Here is a 13723-nt window from a genome sequence, read left to right on the forward strand (position 1 = left end):
CTCAGCTAATGCGACTCGCATTTATGTTGAACGAACCCCAAGACAAACCTCTGATCAAGCAGAAGGGCAAAGATCTATGGTTACGTCAGCCTTACGCTTATATTTTCCAGCGTTGTTTTTAACGTGTCACGCGAACTGCACGCAGTAACACATTGTTATTACAGTTCTTTTTTAGTACAGGAAGTGATGTGACAAGGTGCAGCATGGATCTTACTGCCCTTTATACATAGTAGCTTCCTTTGAATGATGTACTGTGGCTGCTGTGCGCCTGAGGATGCCTATAACTTTACATAGTCTGTCCTTGTTAATATTCTTTGGAGCCTGCTGGGGAAAGAGTGTTTGATTTGATAAGTGAACATCTTGCAAACATGTTTCCTGACTGCTGTTAGCATTGATTGACACCTAGTAGCTGTTGATTACAAGGATGGCTGGACTGAACAGGTGACAGAACGGTGCAGTTAAAAGCATGTTCCCTTAGTGTCAGCTATACTCGTTCAAATTTTGCTGACACCTCTGGGCCTGGGCGAAGGCAGGGATGGGACATATCATGGGACATATCAGGGCACAAAACAAAGAACAAACAACACAAAACAATATTTTGAAAGGGTAGACCTCTTATTAAAAAGACCTTCACCTGATAATGGCAGTGGGATTTTAATTGAGTGGATCAGTTTGCTGGAAATGTGTCTCGGCTGCTGATACATGAAGTACAGTCATAAAAGATAATCAATCTGTCATCATGAATGATGATTTATGACTGTCCTTGTTTGAAAGCCAGTAAAAAATAGAGCATTTATTAACACTGTGAAGTAATGCCAAGTAAAACAATGAGTGCTCTAAACAATCTTTATGACAATCTAAAAAGAATGTCCTTTAATTAAATCAGCTGTTTTTTAATCCCAAGAGGAAAAATGTTTTAGTCCTGTTATATTATCACCTCTTTAAAGTTATTATTATTAGTATTATTATTGCAATAATTGTTTATTATCAGAATGATTTATTTATATGCATATTATTTAGATTGCTGAAGTGTCATTTATTTAGCATTCCCTTTCAAATATTCAAATTAGCTTGAAGGTTGTTACTTTTTATGACAACATGTAGGCTACAGTATGTGAGATCATTTTAAAACGTACTCGGTTACTAACGTAACCTCGGTTCTCTCTAGAAGAGGGAACGAGTACTGCGTTTTATCAAAACGCTACGGGAAAAGTCTCTTTTCACGAAACACTGAAGCAAAAAATTATCCTTTAATTTTCATATATGTAAAACGCGTTGCGGCAGCAGCAGACAGCTATGGCGAGACGGCTTGCTCGCTCATTGGCTGCTCTGCGGCAACTGCTTAAGCCAATCGAGCGAGGCCTGGGATGACATCAGGCCAATGAGGGCGCTTCGCGCCCTCCTCGCCACTTCCCGCCGAAACGGGCGTGGCTTACCTCTATAAAAGGAGCTCGAGAAGGCTGACTCACTTGATTTTGATCGCCGAAGCGAACCAGAGTGAACCGTACGCACGGCAGAGAACGCAGTACTCGTTCCCTCTTCTAGAGAGAACCGAGGTTACGTTAGTAACCGAGTACGTTCTCTTACGAGAGTCCTCTCGTACTGCGTTTTATCAAAACGCTACGGGAACCCCTTGCAAAACGCCGTGCGTGCTGGGATAAAAACACTGATCACCGGAAGCTTTTTCAGGCATACAGTGCATAATCACCAGATTGACTCACACAGAGTCAGGGAATAAGGGTGAGAGCCTTAAATCCCTATATTTTAGCGTCGTAGAAAAACATGTCCACAGACGCAAGTATAATCATCACATAGACAGGGTAGGGAACCTGAACTAATGTGGAAAATGTAGGTCTTACACAGTTCTGCCCAAGATAGTCGGTAGCGCATAGCGCATGAGTTTCAGCGGTCTGATTAGACGGCTGAACAGATTACACCGACAAAAGCTTAGCCTGCAAGGCGGGAACCTCTAGGTTATAAAACCTGATAAATGTAGACGGCGAGGCCCAACCTGCCGCCGTACATATATCCTGTAGGGAAATCCCGCTGGACCAAGCCCACGAAGAAGCAACGCTTCTCGTAGAGTGCGCTCTGACTCCCAGAGGGCATGGAATGCCCTTGGCAGTATAAGCCAGCGCTATGGCGTCAACTATCCATCTGGATAGACTTTGTTTCGAAACAGCCATTCCTTTGGAACGTCCGCTGAACGAGACAAAGAGTTGCTCTGTCTGTCTGAAGACAGCAGAGCGGGACATATAAGCTCTTAAAGCCCTAACAGGGCAAAGAAAACTCGAGTCCCCTTCCTCACTCGATGCCGGCAGGGCAGCCAGGGATATAACCTGAGCCCGAAAAGGCGTGTTGAGGGATTTCGGCACATAGCCATGCTTAGGTTTGAGTATGACTTTAGAGTCATTAGGACCAAACTCCAAGCACGCCGGGCTCACAGAGAGCGCGTGCAGGTCGCCTATGCGCTTCACTGAAGCGAGAGCCATCAAAAACACTGTTTTGAAAGACAAATGTTTGAGGCTAATAGACTGGATAGGCTCGAAAGGGGCACCTTTCATGGCCGCTAGGACCGTAGAAAGGTCCCACAAAGGAACTGAAGGAGGTCTGGGTGGATTCAGTCTCCTAGCTCCCCTGAGGAAGCGGATGACTAAATCATTCCTTCCCAGCGACTGACCCAGCGTTGAACCAAAGAACGCTGAAATAGCCGCCACATACACTTTGAGCGTGGAAGGGGATCTGCCCTTATCCAACAGCTCTTGTAGGAAGGAGAGAACCTCCGTTACCTCACATTCGAGGGGTGAAATGCTCCGAGCTGCACACCAGCCGGAGAAAACCGACCACTTCGAAGCATAAAGCCGCCGTGTCGACGGTGCTCTAGCCTGAGTGATGGTATTCACGACTCCCTCTGTGAGACCAACGGGTATCCGTTGAGCACCCACACATGAAGGGACCACAGTTCCGGGTGTGGGTGCCAAATCGAGCCCCCGGCCTGCGAGAGGAGATCTCTCCTCAACGGCAGCGGCCATGGAGCGATATCTGCCAACTGCATCAGAACTGGGAACCATGTTTGGTTCTCCCAGAACGGAGCTACAAGCAGGACTGGGCATTTCGTTTCCCTGACCCGTTCCAGCACCTGTGGCAGGAGGGAGACGGGGGGAAAAGCGTATAACGGGCAGCGCGGCCACCTCCGGGACAGCGCGCTGTCGGTCTTTGAAAAGAACGCGGGGCAGTGCGCGTTTTCGCGGGACGCGAAAAGGTCCACCTCCGCTCTGCCGAATCTCTCCCACAACAGCCGGACTGTTTGTGGGTGTAGAGACCATTCGCCCGGGGGAACATTGTTCCTGGACAGTCTGTCTGGGCCCACATTCTGAAGCCCAGGTACATGCACTGCTCTCAGCGAGCGTAAGTTGTGCTGAGCCCATAGTAGGAGGCGTTTCGCCAGCCTGTACAGGGATATGGATTTCAGACCGCCCTGGCGATTTATGTAGGACACCACAGCCATGTTGTCCGAACGGACTATGACGTGTTCGTCCTTGATGCGGGGACAAAAACGCGTCATCGCGTTGTGCACTGCCAGCATTTCTAGGCAGTTTATGTGTAGGAGCTTTTCTCGTTCCGACCACAGGCCGAAGAACGGTCTGCCCTCGAGCAGAGCTCCCCATCCCGAGGTGGATGCGTCTGTCGACACCATCCTCACTCTCGAGGAAGTCCCCAGGCTTACACCTGATTGGTACCAGTCGTCCGCCGTCCAAGGCGCCAGGGCTGAAACACAGCTCTGATCGACCTTGAGGCGTAATCGACCGGTCGCCCACGCTCCGCGCGGTACCCGCGTTTTCAACCAGAACTGCAGCGGGCGCATGCGGAGCAAGCCCAGCCGGAGAACTGACGATGCTGAAGCCATGAGACCCAGCATCTTTTGAAACTTCCTGAGCGGGGTGACAGCGCCGCGGCGGAAAGACCTCGCCGCGCGCTGAATGATCAACACGCGCTGTGGTGACAGCCGCGCTGTCATAGACTGTGAGTCCAGAACGACACCCAGGAACAAAATCGATTGACTGGGGTTCAATGAACTCTTTGTCCAGTTGACTGTGATACCAAGATTCTCGAGGTGATCGAGTAAAATGGTTCTGTGCTCCACGAGCTGTGATCGTGATTGAGCTAGGATCAACCAGTCGTCCAAATAGTTCAGCACTCGCATGCCTCTGAGTCTGAGAGGAGCGAGCGCTGCGTCCATGCATTTCGTAAATGTACGGGGTGCTAGGGACAAGCCGAATGGCAGGACTGTATACTGGTATGTCTGACCCTCGAAGGCGAATCTCAAGTATCGCCTGTGGTGTGACGCTATTTGTATTTGAAAATACGCGTCCTTCAGATCTATTGACATGAACCAGTCTTCTCGGCGAACATGCGCGAGAATTTTGCTGGTTGTGAGCATTTTGAAACTGCGTTTCACCAATACTCTGTTCAACCGTCTTAGATCCAGTATGGGTCTGATACCGCCGTCCTTTTTGGGGACTAGAAAGTATCTGCTGTATAGCCCTCCTTCGCTTAGAGCTGGGGGAACGCGCTCTATCGCCCCTTTGCTTATCAGTTTTGATATTTCGGCTCGAAGTAGGTGAGCTACTTCCAACGAGACCGTAGTTTCGACGCGCGCTATGAAGCAGGGAGGGCGTCGACAAAACTGTAGCGAGAAGCCTCTCTTTATAATGCCTAGCACCCAGTCCGAAACCCCTGGGAGCGCTGCCCATGCTTCTGCATGGCTGGCTAGGGGCTGGATACGGAGCGCGCTCTGATCGCCGTGCGACAGAGGTGCTTCGGGGGATACAAACATAGGCGTTATGCCTGTGGCATTTGAGGCGGGGCGCGCGCTTAATACAGCGGGCGAGACGCTCGTCCTCGACCTTACTACAGTGCTTGGCTGAGTGAGGGAGGACTGAGAAAGTCTCATAGGACCCATGTGAGCGAGTAGATGTGGGCTGGGAGCGGGCACATTTACTGCTTTGGGCGCGGCGTCTGCCTGAGCAGAGCGCGCGCTCACAGTTCTCGTTTTTACAGAGAGCCTGTGATGTGTTAGACATAGTGTTCGTGGGCACTGGGAAGTGGGCACTCTCACTATGCTGGAAGCGCAACCGACCTGAGTCGATTTTATGTGCGCGGGCCCTACGTGTAGGGCTGTGCTTATGTGTAGTGATGGGCACTGAGGAGTGGGCATCGAGACTACATTTATAGCACCATCGGCCGTGGCCGGGACACCAGAAAACACACTCTTTTCGAGATTTATCTGGGTAGCCGTGAGAACGGCTTTTGCGTGCAGGCAAGCGGGCGGCAGTGCAGGCTTGCTCTCTGCAGAAAACACTGGAACAGTCGCAAACCTTGGGACTGAAACAGCGGGGCGCTTGGGTGGGAGGCCGGCCGCAACGGGACTCACACACCTGCGCTTTCCCAGGCTTGCTAGGACTTCTTCGGCACTTCCGGTTTTACCACAACCCTCGATCGCGGCCCGCGCGAAGAGGGGCGCCGGGCGCTGGACCGAGAGCGGGGCCTCGAGCTGCGCTGTTGTGGCTGCTGCGAAGAGGCGGCCGAAGGCGGGGGCTGAGGCTGAGAGCTCCGCGGGGTCCGTTTGTCACGAACCGCTGCAGAACCGGAGCGCTTCGGTAGGAAGTGCTTGAAGGCTTGAGCCGCTTTCTGGGCCTCGGTAAATCTCTCCACGAACTCGGAGAGAGAAGAACCAAAAAGGCCGGTGGAAGACAGCGGGGCATCGAGAAACGCAGTGCGCTCGGAATCGGCCATCTCCGTGAGCGTCAGCCATAAGTGCCTCTCAGCGACAGTGGCGGAAGCCATACACCGTCCCATGGCTTGTGCTGCGGCTTTAGTAGCTCGGAGCGTGAGATCTGAAGCGCTCCTTAGATCCGCGATGCAGATAGCGTCAGGTCCCATCTCGTCCAGCTTACGGAGGAGATCACCCTGGTAAATCTGCAGCGTAGCCATGGTGTGTAGCGATGACGCGGCCTGCCCAGCGGCGGAGAAGATTCGCGCGAGCAGCGTCGACGTCATGCGGCAGGCTTTGGAAGGCAACACCGGTTTAGTCCGCCGTCCAGCAGAGGGCGGGCAAAGGTGGGTCGCTATCGCCTGTTCCACCGGCGGAAGAGAGAGGTAGCCTCGGTCACTGGCATTATCCAGAGAGGAAAACGCGGGTGACACAGATGAGCCCGTCCGCGCAGAGTAGGGCGCGTTCCAAGCCTTCGCAACTTCTTCGTGTAACTCAGGAAGAAAGGGAGCGGGCTTAGATTCCGGAGAAGTGCGCTCACCAGGGAGGAAACTACCATCCAGCCGGGTTCGAGAGGGGGGCTCCGGTGCAGACCACTCGAGGCCGAGGCTCGCCGCGGCCAGTGCGAGTACCCGCATGAGCTCCGTCTCAATGTTGGCTCTCGTTGAGGGCTTGCGGGTAGGGGGCGCGAGATCCTCAAAGCTCGCCCAATCCTCGCTGCCTGAAGCTAGCAGAGAGCAGGAATCCTTCTCCCCCGACGCGGCCTCTGAACCGACTTCCTCTGATGAAGCGGCGGCAGACTGCGGGCGCTGAGCATCAGGAAGTGATTCGAGAGAGGCCGGTGAAGCTGGCGGGCGAACCGGCGAGCTTGGTCGGGCTGGAGCGGGTTCCGGGACCCGCTGCGAGCGGCGCTTTTTACGGCGCGGCATCGCGGCGGTGAATGCAGGCTTGGAAAAGGATGCCAGGCGAGTCCTCAGAGTCCTCAATGAACTCTTTGTCCAGTTGACTGTGATACCAAGATTCTCGAGGTGATCGAGTAAAATGGTTCTGTGCTCCACGAGCTGTGATCGTGATTGAGCTAGGATCAACCAGTCGTCCAAATAGTTCAGCACTCGCATGCCTCTGAGTCTGAGAGGAGCGAGCGCTGCGTCCATGCATTTCGTAAATGTACGGGGTGCTAGGGACAAGCCGAATGGCAGGACTGTATACTGGTATGTCTGACCCTCGAAGGCGAATCTCAAGTATCGCCTGTGGTGTGACGCTATTTGTATTTGAAAATACGCGTCCTTCAGATCTATTGACATGAACCAGTCTTCTCGGCGAACATGCGCGAGAATTTTGCTGGTTGTGAGCATTTTGAAACTGCGTTTCACCAATACTCTGTTCAACCGTCTTAGATCCAGTATGGGTCTGATACCGCCGTCCTTTTTGGGGACTAGAAAGTATCTGCTGTATAGCCCTCCTTCGCTTAGAGCTGGGGGAACGCGCTCTATCGCCCCTTTGCTTATCAGTTTTGATATTTCGGCTCGAAGTAGGTGAGCTACTTCCAACGAGACCGTAGTTTCGACGCGCGCTATGAAGCAGGGAGGGCGTCGACAAAACTGTAGCGAGAAGCCTCTCTTTATAATGCCTAGCACCCAGTCCGAAACCCCTGGGAGCGCTGCCCATGCTTCTGCATGGCTGGCTAGGGGCTGGATACGGAGCGCGCTCTGATCGCCGTGCGACAGAGGTGCTTCGGGGGATACAAACATAGGCGTTATGCCTGTGGCATTTGAGGCGGGGCGCGCGCTTAATACAGCGGGCGAGACGCTCGTCCTCGACCTTACTACAGTGCTTGGCTGAGTGAGGGAGGACTGAGAAAGTCTCATAGGACCCATGTGAGCGAGTAGATGTGGGCTGGGAGCGGGCACATTTACTGCTTTGGGCGCGGCGTCTGCCTGAGCAGAGCGCGCGCTCACAGTTCTCGTTTTTACAGAGAGCCTGTGATGTGTTAGACATAGTGTTCGTGGGCACTGGGAAGTGGGCACTCTCACTATGCTGGAAGCGCAACCGACCTGAGTCGATTTTATGTGCGCGGGCCCTACGTGTAGGGCTGTGCTTATGTGTAGTGATGGGCACTGAGGAGTGGGCATCGAGACTACATTTATAGCACCATCGGCCGTGGCCGGGACACCAGAAAACACACTCTTTTCGAGATTTATCTGGGTAGCCGTGAGAACGGCTTTTGCGTGCAGGCAAGCGGGCGGCAGTGCAGGCTTGCTCTCTGCAGAAAACACTGGAACAGTCGCAAACCTTGGGACTGAAACAGCGGGGCGCTTGGGTGGGAGGCCGGCCGCAACGGGACTCACACACCTGCGCTTTCCCAGGCTTGCTAGGACTTCTTCGGCACTTCCGGTTTTACCACAACCCTCGATCGCGGCCCGCGCGAAGAGGGGCGCCGGGCGCTGGACCGAGAGCGGGGCCTCGAGCTGCGCTGTTGTGGCTGCTGCGAAGAGGCGGCCGAAGGCGGGGGCTGAGGCTGAGAGCTCCGCGGGGTCCGTTTGTCACGAACCGCTGCAGAACCGGAGCGCTTCGGTAGGAAGTGCTTGAAGGCTTGAGACGCTTTCTGGGCCTCGGTAAATCTCTCCACTAACTCGGAGAGAGAAGAACCAAAAAGGCCGGTGGAAGACAGCGGGGCATCGAGAAACGCAGTGCGCTCGGAATCGGCCATCTCCGTGAGCGTCAGCCATAAGTGCCTCTCAGCGACAGTGGCGGAAGCCATACACCGTCCCATGGCTTGTGCGGCGGCTTTAGTAGCTCGGAGCGTGAGATCTGAAGCGCTCCTTAGATCCGCGATGCAGATAGCGTCAGGTCCCATCTCGTCCAGCTTACGGAGGAGATCACCCTGGTAAATCTGCAGCGTAGCCATGGTGTGTAGCGATGACGCGGCCTGCCCAGCGGCGGAGAAGATTCGCGCGAGCAGCGTCGACGTCATGCGGCAGGCTTTGGAAGGCAACACCGGTTTAGTCCGCCGTCCAGCAGAGGGCGGGCAAAGGTGGGTCGCTATCGCCTGTTCCACCGGCGGAAGAGAGAGGTAGCCTCGGTCACTGGCATTATCCAGAGAGGAAAACGCGGGTGACACAGATGAGCGCGTCCGCGCAGAGTAGGGCGCGTTCCAAGCCTTCGCAACTTCTTCGTGTAACTCAGGAAGAAAGGGAGCGGGCTTAGATTCCGGAGAAGTGCGCTCACCAGGGAGGAAACTACCATCCAGCCGGGTTCGAGAGGGGGGCTCCGGTGCAGACCACTCGAGGCCGAGGCTCGCCGCGGCCAGTGCGAGTACCCGCATGAGCTCCGTCTCAATGTTGGCTCTCGTTGAGGGCTTGCGGGTAGGGGGCGCGAGATCCTCAAAGCTCGCCCAATCCTCGCTGCCTGAAGCTAGCAGAGAGCAGGAATCCTTCTCCCCCGACGCGGCCTCTGAACCGACTTCCTCTGATGAAGCGGCGGCAGACTGCGGGCGCTGAGCATCAGGAAGTGATTCGAGAGAGGCCGGTGAAGCTGGCGGGCGAACCGGCGAGCTTGGTCGGGCTGGAGCGGGTTCCGGGACCCGCTGCGAGCGGCGCTTTTTACGGCGCGGCATCGCGGCGGTGAATGCAGGCTTGGAAAAGGATGCCAGGCGAGTCCTCAGAGTCACCATCGGCAAAAGCTCGCAGTGAGGGCATCCGCCGTCAGCGAGCGCGAGCGCTGCATGGTCCTCACCCAGGCAGGAAACACAGATGACGTGCTTGTCTCCCTCGGTGAGTGGGGCTCGGCACGAGCCGCAGGAAGGCATCTTGAAAAAGACGCAGCTCTCTTAGGGGTGAGTGTTGCGAAGAACACACACACACACACACAGAAAAGCAATAATATGAAAAGGATATAGGCGTCGGAAAGCGCAGCAGGTACGGCTGTAGAAGGCGGCGTTGGCCAGCGGCTTCGAGGGCTCGTCCCGCTGATGTGCTTGCCTCAACGACGCTGCTTCCGTGATCCAGCGATGCGTGCGCTTCGCTGAAGAGATTAAAATCAAGTGAGTCAGCCTTCTCGAGCTCCTTTTATAGAGGTAAGCCACGCCCGTTTCGGCGGGAAGTGGCGAGGAGGGCGCGAAGCGCCCTCATTGGCCTGATGTCATCCCAGGCCTCGCTCGATTGGCTTAAGCAGTTGCCGCAGAGCAGCCAATGAGCGAGCAAGCCGTCTCGCCATAGCTGTCTGCTGCTGCCGCAACGCGTTTTACATATATGAAAATTAAAGGATAATTTTTTGCTTCAGTGTTTCGTGAAAAGAGACTTTTCCCGTAGCGTTTTGATAAAACGCAGTACGAGAGGACTCTCGTAAGAGAACTGCACTTTTAACATCAACATTTTTAACTGTTAAACTTACAATGCAAACTAGTTATTACTTACCCACACATGTCATGATTCTGCCTTCATGTCCCAGATCTTCTCTTGTCTTGAGGCAGGATCATGACAGACTCATGTTTTATGTGTAAGCACATGGCCATTTGTTTGGGCTGTGTGCTTGCGTTGTCTTGTCACCTTACCCCACCCCCTTGTTATCTCATCTTGTCATCGCTTACACCTGTGTTCCTGATTAGTTTGCTCCCTATTTAATCCCCTCATGTTTTCTGTCCTGTGTCGGTACATTGTCAAACATTGCGTGTTATACTTTGTGACAGTCCTGTGAGTACTTCGTCTGAATCCTGTTTAATGAGAATTGTGAGAATTGTGTTTCCTGTCAAGTCAGAATCTAGTCTTTGTTTATTATCTTGTCTTAGTCAAAGTGTTCTATCCTCAGTCCTGTTTTGCCCCCTCGTGGGTTTTGTTTTCTGTTTTGTGTCGTAATAAACCTTGAGTGTCTGCATATCATCTGCGTTTGGGTTCTCTCCTTCAACCTCATGACAACACAAGTATTTATTTAACAACATTTTTAAATTATTTATTTGCATATTATTTCAGAACCTTTTTTGGGAAAAACAATCATCCCTTAATCCAAGGAACATAACAATGAAAAATAACTAGTGACTGTAACAAATTACAGTGTTTCAAAAACAAAACAAACCAAAAAAGCGCTAGGCTATTTCAAATTAAGGTTTTTATTATTATTATTATTATTATTATTATTATTATTATTATTATGTAAAACTACAGATAATTGTTTTAAAGGTAGATGAGTAGAGGGTTTTATGTGGTCTGAAAATTTTGTTTCACAAGTCGTCCGCCACCTGAAAATGTCTGAGAACCACTGGGTTAAGGCTGAGGATGGGATTAACTGCTATACCAACTATAAGAGTCTGCTGATCTAAGCATTTGAAATGGGATTTTTATATGCAGTGGTTCAGTATTGCTCTCATACCTGTTCATCTCTGCCTCTCTCCTCTGAAGATGAGCCCAGCTTGTGTTACTTCTACGACGGTGATGGTGTGTGTGAAGACTTTGAGCGGGAGGCGAGTGTAAGGGACTGTGGTCTCTATACCCCAAGCGGCTTCCTGGATCAATGGGCCACTGAGGTGCAGGTGTCCAATGAGGAGAAGATGCACTGTCCAGCAGAGGTGGCTGTTGGATATCCTGCAGTGACGAAGGTGAGACCACATACTTACTGTGTATGCTTAAAGATACACTGACCTGGTTTCATAGACAGGGTTTAGATTAAACCAGGGTTAGGCCTGGACATTTAAATACATTTAAGTAGCTTGTATAAACATGCCTTAGATATAAACAATACTGGTGTGCATCTTGAGACAAAACAATGGCACTGACATATTTTAAGATGTCTGTGCAAGTTGCTTGCCCGGGACTAGGCTAAAGCCACGTCTGTAAACCGGGGACGAACTTTTACAAGCATACCTTCACATGTGCACATACTTTACACCCTGTAGGATGTGTTGGAGACCCAATAAAATGTTGATGGCATCAACATTTTTTCTTGTATTATGTATAGTATATAGTATGTATATTTTATATACTACTGTAGTTTTTCTTACAATTTTGAATTGACTTATTTTTAATATTTTTAATTGACTTTTTTGTCAGACAAAAAAAAAATTTTACAAACAAAATTTGTAGCTATTTTGTTTTGTTCTGTTTAAATATTACTATTTGTTTTGATATTTATTTTAGTACATCTTTAGTTTTTAATTATTTCAAATTTGTATTATCTAGTAAAAAAAATCTCATATTTAAATCTAATATTATTTAGTTTTATTTTTTTCTAGTTGCATTTCATTTAACAAGAAACTTATTATCGTTAACTAAAACAAAAAATATATATAAAAAAAACATTTTTATTAAATTCAATACAACTGGAATTAATTAAAACTAAATATTATGCATCATTTTCCACTAAACAAATGAAGAATGAGAATGTCCCAACTAATATCACCTGTAATCGACTAGCAAGAAGCAAATCATTATGCATGGCTGCAATGAAATTGAAGGATAATGGCTATTTAAAAAAAAAATCCCATTCAAACTTCCTGTTTTAATAGGAAAACACATAAACACAGGAAAGGAAACCACTTTCTAAGTCATTTTATGGGGTCTTTCAAGGAGAAATGGTGCCTTATTGAAATGACCAGTTATTATTTATGAACACAAGTGAACAGAAAAATCTCTGATCTAAAATATTGTGTTTATATTGACGATGAAGTCAGATTGAAATGTGCAGTTTTTCACAATAAATGGCTGAGAAGCACATTCTGTTAAGGAGAGATTTGAGATATTGCTCTAACCCTTCACACATGGAAGTAGTAAAGAATTGGCTCTTTCTGAAGGACGTCTAAACAACTGTGTTGTTTTACTCCCTGAATATTTCAACATGATACATTTGTAATTTTACAGTTTTATTGGCCACTTCTCCTCCTCCTCTCCCCCCTCTCGTGATGTTTGTGGAGCGCGAGTCTCCTGCGCCCGAAATCGTGCAAGCTCCTGAATTAATCATGTCACAAAACTATTCCTATCACGCTGTGCGCAACCTAAGGATTTATGGCACTGAGAAATGCCCATTTTTCACAGTTGAGCTTGAACCTCATTGTTGCTTGAAAATACGTATTGTGGCTCATAATGGGAAATGGTGGCACACAGGTTGCAATGACTTTGAATAGTTAGTTTTGCCGATAAACCTTTGTGTTGCGTTTGTACTTTCACTTCATGGTCTTGCAAGTTTTTTAAAATTAATGTAAATCCGTTCGAGTTGGAAACAGACTTGCAGCTTAAGTGAATCATTGGTGATCAATGTTAGCACCGAATCAGAATGACTAATTGATTCTCCACTTGTTGTGTGGCACAGCAGCCAACAGAGTTTTAGTACGAACTCGTCGGACTGCGTACAGTAGTGTACTTGAATCAATGGAATGGTGATGGTGGAATGGGGAACAGTGTCACTGAGGTTACTGTGGAGTGCTGAGAGAGATAGATAAAGAGAGAGAGAGGGAGAGGGAGAGAGAGTGAGAGAGAGAGAGGAATCTCAGGAGACTGGAAGAGCGAATCGAAGTGCAGAAACGAATATCCTCTCATTCTCTTTTTTGCACCTCATTTTTCCCTTTCTAAGTCTCGTTTAAGCATTACATCAGAATTCTCTAGTTTTGCAGCTAATTTTGTAACGGTTTCATTCAAATTTTATAAGGCATTTAGAGATGAAAAAGATTTTATGAATCCCCCTGCTCCAGTCAGCTCTTTCCCCGCAGAGCTGTCTTAGAGTATTGAATGAAGTGAATTGCCGGTCTCTCAATCTAATTCATGTAATATTACATCACCTCTAGATCTGTGAACTGTACGATGATTCCACTTTGAGAGACAAATTCATTTCTGTCTAGAAAGATTATGTCCATACGAAATGTAAGAACGGCTGGTGAAATGTTTTAAATTGTTAAAAAAAATTAACGATGACACTAACAAAGAATGACCTGTATTAATATTGTTTTCCTACCCTGCAAAAATCTGC

General features: G+C 49.7%; 1 protein-coding gene across 2 annotated transcripts in view; it reads left to right on the plus strand.

Annotated features, from left to right (window-relative positions):
- pappab (pregnancy-associated plasma protein A, pappalysin 1b) overlaps nucleotides 1–13723 on the plus strand; it is a 120747-nt gene that overhangs the window by 53501 nt on the left and 53523 nt on the right. For both annotated transcript variants that reach the window (XM_081367174.1, XM_081367175.1), the window contains exon 10: nucleotides 11167–11363. In XM_081367174.1, coding sequence (XP_081223300.1) covers nucleotides 11167–11363 — 197 coding nt within the window. The remainder of the gene's footprint in view (nucleotides 1–11166; nucleotides 11364–13723) is intronic.

The sequence above is a fragment of the Scardinius erythrophthalmus genome, assembly GCF_964197995.2.
Source record: "Scardinius erythrophthalmus genome assembly, chromosome: 5".
NCBI classification, from domain to species: domain Eukaryota; kingdom Metazoa; phylum Chordata; class Actinopteri; order Cypriniformes; family Leuciscidae; genus Scardinius; species Scardinius erythrophthalmus.